This window comes from Daphnia carinata, chromosome 1 (assembly GCF_022539665.2).
Source record: "Daphnia carinata strain CSIRO-1 chromosome 1, CSIRO_AGI_Dcar_HiC_V3, whole genome shotgun sequence".
In the NCBI taxonomy this organism is placed as follows: domain Eukaryota; kingdom Metazoa; phylum Arthropoda; class Branchiopoda; order Diplostraca; family Daphniidae; genus Daphnia; species Daphnia carinata.
In genome coordinates this window covers 10870909-10889154 of record NC_081331.1, presented here as the reverse complement: position 1 = coordinate 10889154, position 18246 = coordinate 10870909, and the positions used below count along the sequence as shown (strand labels likewise).

Sequence of the window (18246 nt, the reverse complement as noted above, 5' to 3'; positions counted from 1 at the left end):
CAGACGGCGCTACGCAGTAAAACGGAACATGGTTAAAATAGTTTGGCATTCTTTTAGTACAATCCACAAAAGGCAGGACAGTTTCATTTTGATTTTTAAAAGGCAAAAAAAGAAAAAAAATAGGTCGAAAGGCACGGCAGCGATATCGTTGACGGAGATGGAAGATACATCGATCACATGCACACGTCATAAGATAAAAACAACTATCGGATTTCTACGGACTGAAACAGCAATCGCGCACGCAAGGGAAGTTACGAGGGAATGGTAAACAAAAACAACAACGCAAGCGACTGTTAGTTATCATCTTAGTTAAAAAGAGATAAAATGTTAGCAATCGACAAGCCGAACTAGAGACGACTTTTCGTGATGGCACAACCTCCGTGATGTGAGAGTCACTGTTGATTTAGAGGTAATTTGTTTCCTTCTTCTTTGTTAAAATGGCAGCTTTGCTTTCAGACAAAGATGGGGAGATTTTAAAACAGACTTGTCTTTTTCTTTTCGCCCAACAAGTAAACATTCATATCGTTCTTGCCTTTGACGTAGACGGTTCCACGTTTCTCAAAATCGTAGCGCTCTTCTAGTACTTGAACGCAAGCTTCGGTCGTTTGAACTCGACCGTGAACACCTGTCGAGTCCATCCGGCTGGCAATATTGACGGCGTCTCCCCAGATGTCGTAGTGAAGCTTCGACATGGTCCCGATGCCTCCTGTCATGACACCGGCCGTTACGTCACCGCAGTTGTAGCCAATGCGGATGATCAGGTTGAATTCGAGCAAATTTTGGTTGAAATTCTGTAAGACTCGTTGCATCTGTAAGGCGAATTCGATCAGTTCAAAGAGATGCTGATGACGGTGAGAATTCCGGGATCGGACTTCCGAGTTGAGCCCGGATGCCGCCATGTAAGTACTACCGATCGTCTTGATTTTATCCACATTTTTGAACTGAGGTTGGCCAAGAAGCTCGTCAAAATCACTAATAAGCTCGTTGAGGACGCGCAGGTATTCGCGTCCGCCTAAATATGATTCGTCGTACATTTCATTGAAGTTGACGAGGCTAGCAAACAGAATGCCGGCCTGGCGGTGGTTTTCGGAGTAGCCGGGACGAGCTCTCATCCGCTCGACCACATGAGGTGGAAGAAGATTGTGCAACAGCCAATCGGCTTGGTCTCGAAGGCTTTGCACTTTGGCTTTTCCTCTTGCAGCCACTGTGTTGCAGTGGAAACTCAGTCGGAAGCTGATTTCGAATTCGCGATTCAGGAAGCAGACGAGCAAGAGTAGTAGAAGTAAGTGTAAAATAATCTCGTAACACAAGGCCAATTCCGTCTTCTCATAGTCGGTCTCTGTAAAGTTGGGAATACCGTCAGTGCTGCCGCTGGAATTGGTGTTGAGAGTAATGGAATCGCACGGGCAAACGGGCGTAGAGACGAGGACAATGAGAAGAAGTGCGGCGAGGGCTGCCAGAGCATTCTTCATCCAACAGTTGAGCTGCGTGAAGTTACAAAAATGAACGAGGCTGAAGAAAAACAGATACCAGAAGATACGGCTGGATTCTTCTTTCTCTTCGACCACTCGGCATCCAAAGTTAGACATGACCGCCAAGACGGGTAAGCTCATAAGTAGAGCGCCGCAGACGTGCCACGAATACCAACGCGTACACCAGTTGTGGACGATAGAAAACAAGTTCCGGCCAACAGCATCTTCGCAGCACAAGTTATGTAAGAAAATGGCGCTGGTTGCCAATAAAATCAACGCTCCCCAGAAGAAAACGATGCCCCATGATAACGAGAAATCAAAGTGAACAAGGCACGAAAGCGAAACTAGCACAAACGTCACCGCCGAGACCAAGATATCCAGATAGGTGTTGTACGTAGGTGATGCTAATGTAAGACGTGCCCCGGGTTGATCTGGCTGATGGGCTCGAGCTCTATATTCCTGGAGAAAGAAGTACTATGAACAACAAATTCCAACAGGTTCGTTAAAATTCTCATACCTTTTCCATTGCTGTATCGATAAAAAATAATGTGACCTGACTTAAAGGTGGACGCATGAAATAGACACGATGAGACTCATCTTCTTGAATACACCGGATCATGGCCAAGTCCGACTGTTTGCGCAGTTGGTGGAATCGGCTGAGACTGGCGTGAAGTCCAACACTGTTTTCGGTCACTGCACCTTCTAATTCAGCGAGCTCGTCTTTATTGTAAAGAGCTAAACTCATGCTAGTAGGTGAACGTTCCATATCGGTGATACCACCTACACCTAGCTGTGAAGTGTTAGATGCAGTTGGTCTACGTTGCAGAGTGCTGGGAGTACTGGTTGCCCCTTGTGCTCTCATAAACGACTCTACTGATGGAAAAAGAGACAATTCGTCCGTTCTACCGTTCTGACCGGCCGGGCAGACAATAGCGTTACTACTTCGCATTTCCATTGACATGGGAGCTAAATGGTGTACAAAGAAATTTCTAAGCAGTACAGGAAGGTAAAATATTTATGATAATAATCACCTGCAGATAACGGAGACAACTCGTCTTGTTGCGACCGTTGGGCATGATAATGGATATTTTTCTTTTTGCGATCCTGACTTACGGAGCGAGAAGATCTTAATGGAGCTGATTCGCATGGCATGTTGCTGTTGCTATCGCTACTTGTGGCCACTTCATCCAAAATATCCAAAATACTAGGAAGTGAATTGGCTTTTTTACTGTTTGCGTTGGCATTGTTTGCGCTGATAGGCACTAGAGACGGTCCAGCAACTCCATAAGGTAAAGAAATTGTGGGATCAGTTTCATCCACCCACATGGCGTTGAATTCGGCAGTTGTTGAATCCTCAATATTTATTTTGTTTTTCCGACCCAAAACAAAGTAAGTTTTCAATCCTGCTTAAAAATGAAGAAATTATTAATAGCTTTATTCAATGATAGAATGTAACAAACCGTGATAGACAGCCCCTTCCTCGGACAAATAGACCTCTTGGTCGAGTAAGGCAAATGTGGCTTGTGTTACGTGGACTTGGCTGGGTTTCCCTGTCGATTCCATTTGATTGGCTAACGTGACGTCATTGGACCAAACGTCAAATTTGAAACGCTTGACGCCGACGATGCCACAAAGTACAGTTCCGGTGTGAACGCCAACACGCATGCTAACATTTTCGCCGCGTTCTTCGTCGAACCGGCCGATAGCTTCTATCATGCTAAGGCCCATATCCACGCAGCAGCCAGCGTGATCCGGACGAGGTTCTGGGCAGCCAGCTACGCAGTAGTAGCAGTCGCCAAGTGTAGATATCTTCTCACAACCATGCTGACCACACAGTAAGTCAAAGCGGCCAAATAAATCATTGAGCAGACCAACCAGTTGCTCGGCCGTCTTGTTGGAGCTCATTTGTGTGAAACCGACAATATCGGCAAAGAGAATGCTGACATTTTCCATGCGATGCATGTTGAAAGGACGGAAGATGGTGCGTAACTGATCGTTGACACCAGATGAAAGTTTGCCACCACGATATTTTTCTTCGTTAGACTGATTATCGTCGTCTTCATCACCTTCATCATGTCCGTCTTTCATGAGCCAATCGGCAACTTTTGGTGGCATAACGGATCGAATCATTTTTTCCTTTAATTGAGCTTCTTCTTCCAGTTCCCGCCTGCAAATAAAATAGAATCTTACTAACAAAAGTGAAATTTTTATGAAACATTTTGTTTTCAGTACTAACCGTACGAGCAGCAGTTGGCCAACTTTAAGGAAAGTGCATCGCATCCGGACTTGCGTCATGATGAAAATATGAATCCCAATGAGATGGACACCCAGGTGAAGTAAAGCTCGAACAAGTGCGGCAGCTGCGTTGGTCTCGCAGGAGGCAACAAAGATGGAGAGTGCCTCAACCGATACGGAGTAGATGCTACTGATGCCGATGCACATGTACAGCGGTAGCGGGATGACGGTGTAAATAAGCAAGAGGGCTTCCATGGACAAGGCGAGTAAGCCGGCAGGAGAAACTTCACCCTCGATAATAGTGCCATGTCGGCAAGTTAAATGGGCAGGAAGGGTCACCAAACAAACAGAGACAGCCATAAGGCAGGAAAACAACAAATGGTGATTTTGGTAAATTGACGTCAATGTCAAACAAAAGGCCAAGGCAGAGAGGAAGAGCATGAAAAGGCAGGAGATGGCAAAGGCTAGCCAGTGATGGATGGTAACCGCACTGAAGTAGACACACCACGACAGCGAAACGATGAACACGTAGAGTAGTGCGAGTTGGAAACGTAAACGGATCTGCGGGAACGTGCTGCGCCAATACTGTCCCTCCAAGATGTCGGAATCGAAACGTGGGATCCACCAGAAAGGCGAGGCTCGGTGGAAGAGTAAGGAATGCTTTCGCATGTTATCCTTATTCCCGCTCCGGCAAGACGACCGGCGAGACATGTTGGCTGTGGGCCTCTGAGGCAGAGCGGTAAGGATGTTGCGCTGGTGGATTCTCACACGATCTGCACCATGGTTAGTCATCTTTGTTCATCACTTTCCCCACCTGGATTTAGAGGATAAGATGGGAAAAATAATGTCTCATTCTTAAAAACCCAAAATCGGGGTTGGTTTGTAAAACATGTGAAAGCCACTTCTTTCACAACCCATCATTTAAAGATCATGAATACTTTCTACGTAGAACTTGTTACAAGGTTAGGCCTATTTCTATATGTTACTAATGGTGAGTGGAAAGCATTAACTTGTTCTACTGTCACACACATTCGTGTCAGTTGTGTACATCCTTCGGTTAGCATCACTACTGGGCATGGCTAGTTAGCAAAACTTTTTCAATAACTCCAAGCTACATAATACTGAGTAGTCAAATCCAGATGCAAAGTTTTGCGGGTTTGCTGAAGTAAGGATACCTTCAAAGGCGTACTAAAGTGCTAATGACAAGTCATATGGTTAGAAAAAGATCCATCACAAGAGACAAGAATTATTGAACAATACCATAGTTTATATTTCAGCACAGTGTGGGTAAGCGAGTGCATACAGTAGCAGCCAAAGCAAATAGTCATAACAGGCCCAAGGTAACGTTTTCACTTCTCATTCTGCTCACCTCCGACTTGCAGAGGCTATCGAGCCACAACACAAGTTTGATATTTCGAAAGGGAAACTACTGTTTACGGATTCTGAGATAACAAATTTTCGTCATTTCCTTTCATTTAAAGGAGATTAATTGAAAACGTTAAGTATTATCATATTCTCACGTAAATGGGAGGAGTCATGACAGACAAGACAGCCGCTCCTTCTGTCTGCCACATCTTACCCTCCCCTTGTAACATCGCCATTACCCTTGCTGGCTGTCAAACTTGGCTATTTCAGCTTTACGAAAAATTTTTCAAATAGTAAACATAAGAAACTACACGACATATTTAAATCCGTTGAAAAAATTTTCCTTTCTGTCTTGCACCGTAATTCTATGCCTAGAAGTTACCAAATGCAAGAAAAAAAAATCATCAAAAAAAGTTGACAGTTTCAAAATCTTGTCAGAACCATTAGGTATCTAGGTTCTTGGCATTTATAATATATGAGAAAATTTTGATGGTCGCCCCTAGAATATAGGCAACACAATTACTCTTGACATGGTTTCGCGAAACTGAGATGCGTCTTCAGGCGCCGCCATTGCTTTTTCATGACGTCATTTGGTAAGAGGTAGCTGAGACTGAGAGGTTGCTGAACCTACCTTCTAAAAGACAAATACAACGTATTTCAAAGGTTTTTTTCCCGACGACTAGTATGCTTGATTTCGTTTTGTAGATAAATCGGTTGAAGACTAAGCCTTTAATGAAAATCGATGTATTTCAAATTGTGAACGTGCAGATCATTCTTAAAATCTTTAACAGATTTTTATTTGCTAGATTTTAAATTTTTCTGTAATTTTTGCATCATCGTCACCTAAATCATCAAAATGTTGGCTACACTACAAATGCGGTGTTTTTATGGCATAATATTACATATTAATTGGTGATTTGGGTAAAGCTTCATTGTATTTACATTCTGTCAGAATGGACCTTAGTAAATAGCATTACTTTATACTCTGTACCTTCCAAAAATAAAAACAGACCCTTTTATGTTTACCTTAATATAGCAGTTTACCAATATGCTGAACGATCAGATTTGAAAAGAAAAAAGCTTGTGCTCATGAATGCCTTCTATTATGCCAACAAGTAAAAACTACAAACTAATTTAGCGTGAATTTCATTTTAAAGCCATTCAGTAACTTGCAAAACTGAGAAACACAACAACAGGTAACAGGGATTGTTCTCATCCCTCCCCCTCTGAAATTCAACCTTTCCACTTACATTGTTTAATTGCTTACTGATCCAAAAGAAATTCCTCTAACATTTTTTTATCCGCGGAAGAAATTGCAAAATTATTCACGCATCCCTTTGTAAACAGTTCTTGTATAATATTATACATTTCTCCTGAACCGCAGAAAAACTGGTGCTTTAAGGGGGAAAATACGCGAATTATTTTGATTATTTATAATATTATTGATTTTTCAAAATTTGATTATAAAATTAACTGATGTAAAAAAATGTGTAAATGGAACTGTTCGCGTTCAGAAACGATGCCCGAAAAAATAAATAAAAACGTATGCAAAACGGTATAAGTAGAAATCTGGCAACATAGTCTCAAGTTCACACGAATTGTAATGAGCTTGGGTAAAAATTTTTGACACCTGATATAATTTCCTATTTGGCTGTGCAGTATTAATTTTTTACACTAGGAAAAAAATTTATTCAAAATAACTTGAAATAGCAGGACGTCACAACGTAAACATTTTTTACATCTTAAAGTAATGTAGCATAATAAAAAAAAAACCATCTAGAACTTGCGAGATTTGCCACCAGAGCTGGACCCTTAGATCCAAGCTAAGAAATCAACAGCAGCCATTTTGTCCTTGGTCCTGGTGAAGAATGTAGATATATCTAGTGGCAGGAGAAGAAATATCATTTGTGAACGGAAAATTTTCGCCATCGTTCACTTTGTGATGCAAGATTGTGTCGTTGACTGTTAACGAATCGTCATATTGTCGGGAAAAAAAAGTTTACATAAAAATCGAAAATTTGGCGGCGACCCCTACTGTGGAGATCTCGGACGACTACAGACGGTGGGACGGGGTTGTTCTTTTTTTTTTTTGAAGTGAAAGCCGTTGCCGTGAAGGAAGGTTTCAATTCTACACGGTCGGCGGAAGAAGCTGCTGCCCCTGCATCGGAGGCCCCGTTTTACCGCCATCGTAGTGATTCGCAAACGTCTATTAAAATAGTGGCCGGCGCATTGGACGCTTTATTTAGTTGAAGAAGAAAAATTTGGAAGGAAGCATCAGACCTGCCTTGTCTCTTTTCTACCTATACATCTTCAATGGCTGTGGAGAAGAGTGCTCTATGACCTCTCTGTACTTGTCCAAGTGTCATGTGCTGGTGGGAGAGGATCTGCGATGAGTCTTTTTTAGCAGAAGGGGTGCTTGGTTTAACTTAACAAGTCATGGCTGAACACCTTATTGAAGGGCCGCCTAACAAGCGGCCCAAACTGAACGATGCTATTGGCAGCTGCCCGACTGATTCATCAGGTAAAGCTCACTTTTGTTTTAAATTGGAATTTTAAAAACTTTATCCTTGCAGTTTTGGCAACCAAATTTTGTCAATGTTGTCAAACTGTCATATGTTTGACAGTTGGGTGAAACTTCAAACATTTCCTTTATACGTCAAGTTTTTTACACCATTCTTCTTTTTGTTTTCAGACATGATTGGGAATCCACTGTTTGATCTTGAAAACAATCTACCTGATGAGCTGTTCAGCACTTCAGGGGGAGGTTGGGGGAATGCTTCTGCGAATGTGAGCCAGCCAACAGCACAGCCACAACAACAGCAACCACAACAACAACAGTGTGTTCAAAGGCCCCAGTCAATGGGCCCCAACAACCCTGGAATGGGTATGTCAATGGGCCTGGGACCCGGGGCGCAGCAGCAGCAGCAACAAAATGGATCCATGGATGCTCAACACCACCACCAGCTTCCTCACATGGGGATGCAGAACAAAGCATCGCTGAACAATATGAGTGGTGGTGCGATTAGTGGCAGTGCAATTGGGCCCAACAACTTGAACATGGCAAACAGTGGTTTAAGCAAAGGGCCTCTTAATAGTAAATTGAACTCGCCGCCCGGTGGTGCTCCCATGGCCATGATGAACTCGATGGGAAACGGGCCACAAATGATGCAGTCTATGCAGCAGCAACAGCAGCAACAACAAACGATGAACAATATGTTGAACCCAACTGGAATGGGTGGCGTCAACGTGTCAATGAAAACACCGGGATCTATGATGAATGCTGGTCAGATGAGCCAAAGTTTACATAATGGTCCACAAGCCATGATGGGAAATCCTAGACCTGTTGGAGGCCTTCCGAGCACTATGATGCCGCAGCAACAGCAGCAAGCGCCACTAAGAGGGCAGCTTCTCCAAGGAATGAATCCTCAGGGACCCCGCTTACAGGTAAAAAAAAAAATTCCCGTTTCCGTACACTCTTTCTCTCGATCTAAACGAAGGCTGAATTGAAATAGGGACCGGGAATAGCTGGAATGGGAGGTATGGGCCCAAATTCTGGACCAGGAACGAATGTTATGGCCAATTCCAATCAATATGGCTTCGCTAATTCGAATATGCCTAATGCTATGATGACAGCCCAACAGCAAAGGCCTATCGGTACAGCTAATGGTGGTATACCACCAATGCAAAATATGCAGCAGCAGCAACAACAACAACAACCGAGGTTTAATAGCGAGCCAAACATGAATCCTAACATGTCAGCCCGACCAGTTATGATGCCTGGTGGGGCAACGACCATGGTTTCGGCACCGATGGTTTCTACGGCGCCATCATCAGTCACTCAGACTCCCATGGTGTCGTCCCAGCAGCATCCTCAGCAGCAACAACAATATCCTCCAGTGCCAGCAAATGCTCCTCAAGTGTCAGCACCTAGCGCCGCAGTTACCTCTGTCGCGCAACCGGCAGGATCGGCTGGTGGTGCTGGGGCAGCTAGCGCGGCAGCCACCGCCGACCCCGAGAAAAGGAAGCTAATCCAGCAGCAACTTGTACTCTTACTTCATGCTCACAAGTGCCAGCGACGAGAGAATCAAGCGAATGGAGAGGTATGTTGATGATGCATTTTTCGTATTACGATTTCTCATGGTAAATGTTGTTCTTTTCGGGTTGTTATCTCACATACAATAGTGCACCCTTCCACACTGCCGGACTATGAAGAATGTTTTGAACCACATGACGACGTGCCAGGCCGGAAAATCATGTCAAGTACCTCATTGCTCGTCCTCGCGGCAAATCATTTCTCACTGGAAAAATTGCAACCGTTCCGACTGCCCCGTCTGCTTGCCTCTCAAACAGGCAGACCGGAATAAAGGTAATTGATTTTACTTTATGTTTTTCAAAATTTAATAATTGAATAACAAAGTTTCTTTATATTCTTGTTTTAACTTTTTACTCTTCAACCTTAATAGCTCCTCATAACACTTCACAACCAAGTCCAGCGGGTTTTGATGTTGGCTTGGGTTCGAACTCAATTGGCGGTTCTTCGACAACCCCTGGTCAAAGTGTCTTACCGGCGCACAACCAAAGCGCTGCTGTTGGAGGAGTTCAGGCTCCACCTAATGCTGTTGGTGGAATGCCTAGGCCATTGTTACCACCGCAACAGCAGAATGCAATGGTTCCTATGAACAGCGCCCAGTTAGCTGGAAACAATCCACCACCGGCGATTTCTGCAAGCCAACCTGTTCTTCCTGGCACCATGAATCGTGGCCCTGCTCTAAACGCGGGACTGCAATCTCAGCAGCAGGCCGCTGGTCCTACCGGGGCTGGTCCCAGGAATGTTAGGGGTGCTATCTCAGACAACGCTTCCAACATTGAGCATATTGTAAGACCTAACAACATTTCCTCGGTAATCGACCTTTCGAAATCTAAATGTTAATTTAATTCAATATTTTAGATGAGTCCAGTTAACTCAACAACTCCTTTGCCTGGTGGGCTGCAGCCAAGTCAGGTCACTGCCGACCCCGTCCAGGGATCCAAAGAGTGGCATCAGTCCGTCTCACCCGACCTGCGGAATCACCTGGTCCAGAAGCTGGTCCTGGCCATCTTTCCAACACCCGATCCGCAGGCGATGCTGGACAAGCGGATGCACAACCTGGTGGCTTACGCACGGAAAGTGGAGAGCGACATGTACAAGATGGCCGATTCCAGGTCAGAGTACTACCACCTTCTAGCCGAAAAGATCTACAAAATTCAGAAAGAACTGGACGAGAAACGGCAGAAGCGCAAGGAGCAACAACAGGCCCAGCAAACACCAACGTCAACACCGACAACGCCTTTGCAGCAGCAGGCTCCATCTGCCTTGGCACATCTTCCACCTGGTCAGCAGGTACCTCCACCCCAGCATCAACAACAGCAGCAGCAGCAGCAGCAGCCTGTACCGCCGAGCAACAATGCAGGTTTGAGACCTAATATGCCAGGGATTGGGGAGTCTGGGCAGGGACCACGAGGAATCGCGCCAACTAGTGGGATGATGATGCGTAATCCAGTTCCCAGTCCGGTGGGAATGAATCAAGTGCCAAATCAACTTGGCCAGCAGCAACAGCAGAGAATGGCAATGCAGCAGATAAGACCGGATCATGGAAATGTTGGACCGCCTAATCAAACCGTTCCTCCTCCTGGATTGTCACCGTACGGTAGTATGGGCACTCCAATGAGCGCTAGTTCACCTTTTCCCAGTGCCAATATGAGCCAAAACGCGTCCCAGCAACAGCAACAGCAGATGCGGAATCGCATGCCTGCTCCACCGTACTCAGTGGCCCAACAGCAGCAGTCGCAACAACGACAACAACCAAATCATGCAATGATGATCCAGCAACAACAGCATCACCAACAACAGCAACAACAACAATCAGTTCAGTCTTCCACTGACCAACAACAACACATGAATGAGCGCATGACTCCAAACGGAATGACATCATCGAATATGCAACAAGGGATGAACATGCCTATGCCGAACACTCCATGTAGTAGCTTTGGTGATACCCCCAGCGCTATGCCAATGTCAGACTCAACTCCTTTACATGGCGTGGGAGGTAGCGCGAATGACGCTAATTGTGGATCTGCCGGGGGAAATAGTATAAAAACTGAAATAAAGCAGGAAGTGACACCTGGTGGCTACTTTAGTGTGAAAAAAGAAGATGTGGATCCACAGCAAATGTTGCAGCAGGACGGCGATGCGTTTGACGGACGAGACTCAGGATTAATCGAAGTCAAAGCAGAACCTGTCGATGTTCCGGCCAGCGTTTCTAGCAGCATGGAAGGGGCCGAAGATATCAAGGAGGAAGAAAAACCTGAAATGAAAATGGAACCGATGGACGATGGCCATTTCGCCAATGATAATTCCTCCTCCTGCCATCAACAGCCACGTCTCACAGGCATCAAAGAAGAAAAAGAGGAGCCATCGACCCCTCTTTCGGCTGCTAGCAATACCAACGATACGAGCAGTTCAGATATGAAGCCAACTGGCGGTTTCGGAGGTGGCAACTCGGATTCTTCTGTAACGACACCTGGTCCGTCTGCAAGCGCCAGCAATACCTCATCAGCTGTTGCCATCCCACCCATTGTCCGGCCGAAGAAGGCGGGCAAGATCGTCTTTTCGCCCGACGAGCTCCGACAGGCCTTGATGCCCACCTTGGAGAAACTGTACCGTCAGGACCCCGAGTCGATTCCGTTCCGCGACCCGGTCGACCCGCACAAGCTCGGCATTCCCGACTACTTTGACATCATCAAGAAGCCGATGGATCTGGCGACGATCCGGCGCAAGATCGACACGGGCCAGTACAAGGATCCGTGGGAGTACGTGGACGACGTCTGGCTCATGTTCGACAACGCCTGGCTCTACAACCGCAAGACGTCACGAGTCTACCGCTGCTGCACCAAACTCTCTGAAGTCTTCGAGCAGGAGATCGACCCCGTGATGCAGTCGCTGGGCTACTGCTGCGGCCGCAAGTACACGTTCAACCCGCAGGTCTTGTGCTGCTACGGCAAGCAGCTCTGCTCGATCCCGCGCGACGCCAAGTACTTTAGCTACCACCGCTACACGTACTGCCTCAAGTGCTTCAACGACATTCCCGGCGACACGGTTTCCCTCGGCGACGATCCCACCCAGCCGCCAACGGTCATCCGAAAAGAACAATTCACAGAATTGAAGAACGACGCGTTAGATCTGGAGCCGTTTGTTGATTGCGGAGAGTGTGGGCGAAAATTGCACCAGATTTGCGTCCTCCACATGGACTGCATCTGGCCGCAGGGTTTCACGTGCGACAACTGTCTCAAGTCGCGCGGCGAAAAGCGCAAGGAGAACAAGTACGGCGCCAAGCGGTTGCCCACCACCAAGCTGTCGACGTTCATCGAGAACCGGGTCAACAACTTCTTGAAGAAGAAGGAGGCGGGCGCCGGCGAGGTGTCGATCCGCGTCGTCGCCTCGGCCGACAAGATCACGGAGGTGAAGCCGGGCATGAAGAGCCGCTTTGTCGACAACGGCGAGATGTGCGAGACGTTCCCCTACCGGGCCAAGGCCCTGTTCGCCTTCGAGGAGATCGACGGGACGGACGTGTGCTTCTTCGGCATGCACGTCCAGGAGTACGGCTCGGACAGTCCCAGTCCCAACACGCGGCGGGTCTACCTGGCCTACCTCGACTCTGTCCACTTTTTCCGACCGAAGCAGTTCCGCACGGCCGTCTACCACGAGATCCTGCTCGGCTACCTCGACTACGTCAAGCAGCTGGGCTACTGCATGGCTCACATTTGGGCTTGTCCGCCCTCTGAGGGCGACGACTACATCTTCCACTGCCATCCGCCCGACCAGCGGATCCCCAAGCCAAAGAGACTGCAGGACTGGTACAAGAAGATGCTGGACCGTGGTATCATTGAACGGATCGTTCTCGACTATAAAGACATCCTCAAACAAGCCATGGAAGATAATTTGAAATCGGCTGCAGAACTTCCCTATTTTGAAGGAGATTTTTGGCCCAACGTGCTCGAGGAGAGCATCCGGGAAATGGACCAGGAGGAGGAGGAGAAGAGGCGGCAGGCGGAAGCGTTGGAAGCGGCGGCGGCGGCCGTCAGCACGGACGAGACGGAAGCCGGGCCGGACGGGAAGAAGAAGGGTCAGAAGAAGGCCAAGAAGTCGAACAAGGCCAAGGCGACGAACCGCAAGAACAACAAGAAATCGAACGCTCCACAGACGGGCAACGACCTCTCGACCAAAATCTTCACGACGATGGAGAAGCACAAGGAGGTGTTTTTCGTGATCCGGCTCCACTCTGTCCAGGCGGCCGCGTCGCTCGGACCCGTCGTCGACCCCGACCCGCTCATCCAGTGCGACCTGATGGACGGCCGAGACGCCTTCCTGACGCTGGCCCGCGACAAGCACTACGAGTTTTCCTCGCTGCGGCGATGCAAGTACTCTTCGATGGCCATGCTCTACGACCTGCACAACCAAGGGACGGACAGGTTCGTCTACACGTGCAACAACTGCAAGTCTCAGGTGGAGACGCGCTTCCACTGCACCGTGTGCGACGACTTTGACTTGTGCGTCCCCTGCTACGAGAAAGACGGCCATCACCACAAAATGGAGAAATTGGGATTCGACCTGGACGATGGTTCGTCTCCTTCGGACTCCAAACAGGCCAACCCGCAAGAAGCGCGAAAATTGTCCATCCAGCGCTGTATTCAGTCTCTTGTTCACGCGTGTCAGTGTCGCGATGCCAACTGCCGTCTACCGTCGTGCCAGAAGATGAAGCGCGTCGTGACGCACACGCGCTCTTGCAAGCGCAAGACGAACGGCGGCTGCCCCATTTGCAAGCAGCTCATCGCCCTCTGCTGCTACCACGCCAAGCACTGCACCGAGACCAAGTGCATGGTGCCGTTCTGCCTCAACATCCGGCAGAAGCTGCGCCAGCAGCAGTTGCAGCAGCGGCTCCAGCACGCCCACTTCCTCAAGAGGCGAATGGCGGCCGTTTCTTCTATGGGCAATCGTTCAGCGTGCGGAACGGGGCCCAGTACACCGGGTCCGATGAGTTCGGGCATGGGGCCCTCATCCCCGCTGGAGAGTCCCGGAGGTTCTGACATGATGGGCATGGGTGGTGGTCATTCTCATCACAACCAACCAGGAGCCGGAATGAAACCAGCGACTCAAACTCCACCTGCCAATGTGCTTCAGGTAAAAAAAAATTGCTCTGGCCGCTTTATTTCTATTTTGCTTATTGATATTAATCTGGCACGGCGAACTAGTAAATGTTAATGGTGCTTTCCATGCATCATTGATTATGTTTAAAGTGCTAAATTAAATGCAGTGAATTCCAAAATCGGTGGTTTCTTTGATTGCCGAGTATTTCACCTCACTCACATTGTGTCTCCTAAGACATTTCTGTTTTCTTCATACAAGTTACTTTGCAATTGAATGAAAATCATTGAACATTATGTAGGTTGTAAAGCAGGTCCAGGAAGAGGCAGCTAGCCAAGTGCCTCAACAAGGTGGTTTCGGAAAAGGTGGTATGGGCATGATGAACACGATGGGTGTGCGACCTCATCAGCATCCTCAACAACAGCAGCAATCTGTTGGGGGCATGGGTGCCGTCAACCCGGCGATGGTGATGCCTCCTCCGCAGATGATGCAACATCCAAGGCCGCCAATGAACATGCAACCTGGTGGCATGCCGGGGAACATGGTCGGTGCTGGAATGCAAGTGAATCAAGTCGTCGGCGGACCTTCTGGGCCTAACGCTATGGGTGGCATGGGCGGTAATGGCGGTATGCCCATCAACAATATGCAGGGAAATCGTATGGGCATGGGGGGCGAGCAACAGTGGGGAGGTCCTCGCTTTGCTGGTCCAGCACAAGGGGGTGCGGTCCCCAATCAAGTAATGGGTCAACAACAACAAATGCGACCTATGGCACCAAACAATATGATTGGAGCTCAACAACAACAACAGCCAGGCCAAGCGTCACCGGCCATGTCAATGGGCAACTCTCAAGGAGGAATGATGGGTCCTGGAGGTGGAGTCGCAGGCGTAGGGCCTAATGTTGCGCAACAACAGCAACAGGTGAACGCCGTTCAACAACAACCTCAGGCGCAGTTGCAGCCAGGCAGTCTAACGCAGATACCTGTAGGTGCCGGCGGAATAACTGTACCAGGAGGAGCTCAGCGTCCATTGCCGCAAGCCCTCCACCAACTGTTGCAAACGCTCAAATCACCGAGCACGCCACAACAGCAACAGCAAGTTGTGCAAATTCTGCGTAGCAATCCCCAGCTAATGGCAGCCTTCATTAAACAGCGCTCTGTACTCCAACAGCAGCAGCAACAAAATCAGAACCAGCAGCCTCAGCAGGGCCAACAACAAGTGCCCAACCAACAGGGGCAGCAAGGTTCCATACCCAATAACATGCAGGCTATGGCACAACCGGGAATTCAAGCAGCCATGCAAACCATTCAGCAGCAACAGCAGAATCAGCCTCAACAGCAAAACATGCAACAAGGCTCTGGTCAACCCGGTATGATGGGCAATGTTGGCATGAATGCAGGTATGAAACTTCAATTCTGATTGTTGTTGTACGCAAATGCTTTTTTTTTTTAATTCAAGGACTTTACGATTAACTGAGTGTTATGTTATTTGACATAGGTCCTCCGAATCAACAACAGCAAACTGTCCAGCAGCAACAACAGCAACAGTGGTTGAGACAACAACAGCATCAGCAGCAAATGATGGCTTTACAGAGACAGCAACACCAACAGCAGCAGCAGCAGCAGCAGCAGCAGCAACAGCAGGGCTTCCAGCAACCTCCTCCAGTACAGCATTTTGGACCGAGGGCAAGGCAACCGCTGCCGAGTATGGGTGGGTTCCCTCAACAGCAGCAACAACAGCAGCACGGCTTTGGTGGAAACGGAGATGGGAACCAATTTATGAGTCCCAACAATCAAGGTCAGTTTGGTGGACAACAGCAGTCGACAATGCAACAACTTTTGCAACAGCAGCAGCAGATGAAGAACACGCCTCCGCCAACGATGTCGCCGTCGCCGCAACAACAACAGGGCATGATGGTACATCCAAATGTTTCTCCGCAACAGCAGTTGATGCATGCCGTCCGATCACCCCCTCCGTCTTTACCGCAGACGGTACGTTCTCCGCAGCCCAATCCATCTCCCCGAATGGGTCCGTCGCCGTCCCCGCGTCAGCCAGCACCTTCACCTCGGATGGCGACGCAGTCCCCCCATCACGCAATGGCCGCTGCCGTAGCGGCACAACAACAGCAGCAGCAGCAGCAACAACAACTAGGTGGACACGATCCGTCCGACGCCCTCATGCAGTCACAGATGATGAGCAACGCTCAGGATCAACAACAACAGCAGCTGGAAACGCCGCAGGATCAGCTTTCCAAGTTTGTCGAGGGACTTTGATCGTTCGGATTTGATCATCGCCTGTCATTCAGCATTAAGAAGCGGGGAAGAGCTTTTTCCAAAAGCTTGGGTATTCAGTATTAGGAGCTTCCTCTTTGTTTCATTTCGTTGTTCAGTTTGTTAAACATTCTTAAGTGACCTTTGACTGCGAGCCAAGCAATAGCAAGTTAGTAGACTGAATGCTGTGGAAGGCGTTCGTCCATTTCCCTGCACCCTCTGTCCTAACCCACTAGCAAAGCGCCTCCTCCTCCCCTCTCAAAATGGCAAAATGTAAGTGGACAAATTCCCATCACACGATGCTTATAGAATCTGGGCACACGCAAACGGCAAAATGGTGGGGGTTTTTTTTTGGATCACGAATGACATTTTTTTTTCATTATTATTAATTTTTTTTTTGATCTCAATTAAGTCTAGAATGTAGACTCTACAACAGACGAGTTATGGCGAGCATCAAAGATTGCATATGTTTTGTGAACTTATAAGATAATATACATATGATGAAAACCTGTATAGGAAACAAAGAGGCGGTAAAAAAAAGAAACGCCGTTCTTTGCGTACGAGGAGAGTAAACAAATAAATTTAAAAAGGAAAAGAAAATTAGGAGATTTTGAAAAGAAAAAAAAATAAATGCTCAATCCTACGATTTCCTCCGACCCCTCGTCTCTTTTTCCCGTCTCCCTCTCTTCCCCTTCGCAGTGCGATTAACGATTGGATTTTCATTTCTTAATTTGATCCCAACATGCGAATCTTGTACATAGTATCAAGTAACAAGGAAAACATACCCAAATAGGTGGACACCACCGTTCCTATACGTCCGTCTCCTTACTTCAACTTATCCACTCTAGGATGATTGTCTTTTTCTTTTTGATAATTTTGCCACAATCATACCGTCGACCGTTTCTTTTTGTTTTGCGTGTGCGTGGGTGCGTGTCGTTGAAAGGAAAACCCTCTATTCTCGCCCTGATCTTCCTTCTTTTCCTCATTTACCTTGTTTCAACACCGAAATTTTTTAAAAAGTAATACTATCGTATAAGAAAAATTCTGCTAATATCGACCTTGTGTGTGTGTGGGAGAGAGTGAGTGAGTGTGTGTTGAAAGGCAACTTTTGGCACAGCGCAACGTGTCGTCGTAGGTGTGCGTCTGTAATATCAAGTCAGTTGGATGACTTAGTGTAATTTGTACAGGTGAAAACAACAACAAAAAACAAATTCTCAGTGCTATTAATATTCTATTTTGTAATCGAGATGACGCGTTGGACTCGGTCTCCCAAATTGGGCGTCATTATTTCTGAAAAAAAGAACGATGTCATCTTTATAACGATTTTCTTGAGCGAAAACTGAATTTTCCCCGTATTTCCTTCTGCTCCAACTCCACACCACCACTTCTCCACAACAAAGAAAAAGCAGCTGAGAGCATTGCTTTTTTGTATAATGATAAAAGGGAACAACTTTTTTTTTGTGCTTGTCGATTATTATTTTCATTTTCCGTGTGTGGTCGGTCTTTTTTTCATTCATTTCTTGTGCGTGTTATACGTGACTGTTTTGGACAAGACACTGTGTACAGGATAACTTGCAGTTCATTTGTAAATATTACTTGTTACTCTTTTGATTACAAACCGTCTGATCATTCTTAAGTAAGATTGGTACCTTGTTTTCGTTTATTTACGTGACCTATACAAGCCCATGGGTTTAGACATGGCTTTTTAAAGTAAAGAGAAATTTA

General features: G+C 47.1%; 2 protein-coding genes across 3 annotated transcripts; one reads left to right on the top strand and one right to left on the bottom strand.

Annotated features, from left to right (window-relative positions):
* Positions 1-294: 294 nt before the first annotated feature.
* On the bottom strand, positions 295-5315 carry LOC130696262 (adenylate cyclase type 9-like). 2 transcript variants are annotated; one of them, XM_057519354.2, is made up of 6 exons: positions 4968-5315; positions 3709-4521; positions 2933-3639; positions 2504-2875; positions 1990-2438; positions 295-1931 (listed from the first exon to the last, which is right to left on the bottom strand). In XM_057519354.2, the coding sequence occupies exons 2-6, from the start codon at positions 4497-4499 to the stop codon at positions 474-476; spliced, it is 3777 nt and encodes a 1258-aa protein (XP_057375337.1). In that variant the 5' UTR covers positions 4500-4521; positions 4968-5315; the 3' UTR covers positions 295-473. The 2 variants fall into 2 exon arrangements, with proteins under 2 accessions (XP_057375337.1, XP_059351800.1); XM_059495817.1 differs by having other exon boundaries at positions 5077-5314.
* Positions 5316-6918: 1603 nt separating this feature from the next.
* LOC130696568 (CREB-binding protein-like) lies at positions 6919-18161 on the top strand. Its single transcript, XM_057519655.2, has 8 exons — positions 6919-7593; positions 7765-8516; positions 8585-9172; positions 9255-9438; positions 9536-9948; positions 10021-14289; positions 14555-15650; positions 15749-18161. The coding sequence occupies exons 1-8, from the start codon at positions 7509-7511 to the stop codon at positions 16522-16524; spliced, it is 8163 nt and encodes a 2720-aa protein (XP_057375638.1). The 5' UTR covers positions 6919-7508; the 3' UTR covers positions 16525-18161.
* Positions 18162-18246: the final 85 nt, after the last annotated feature.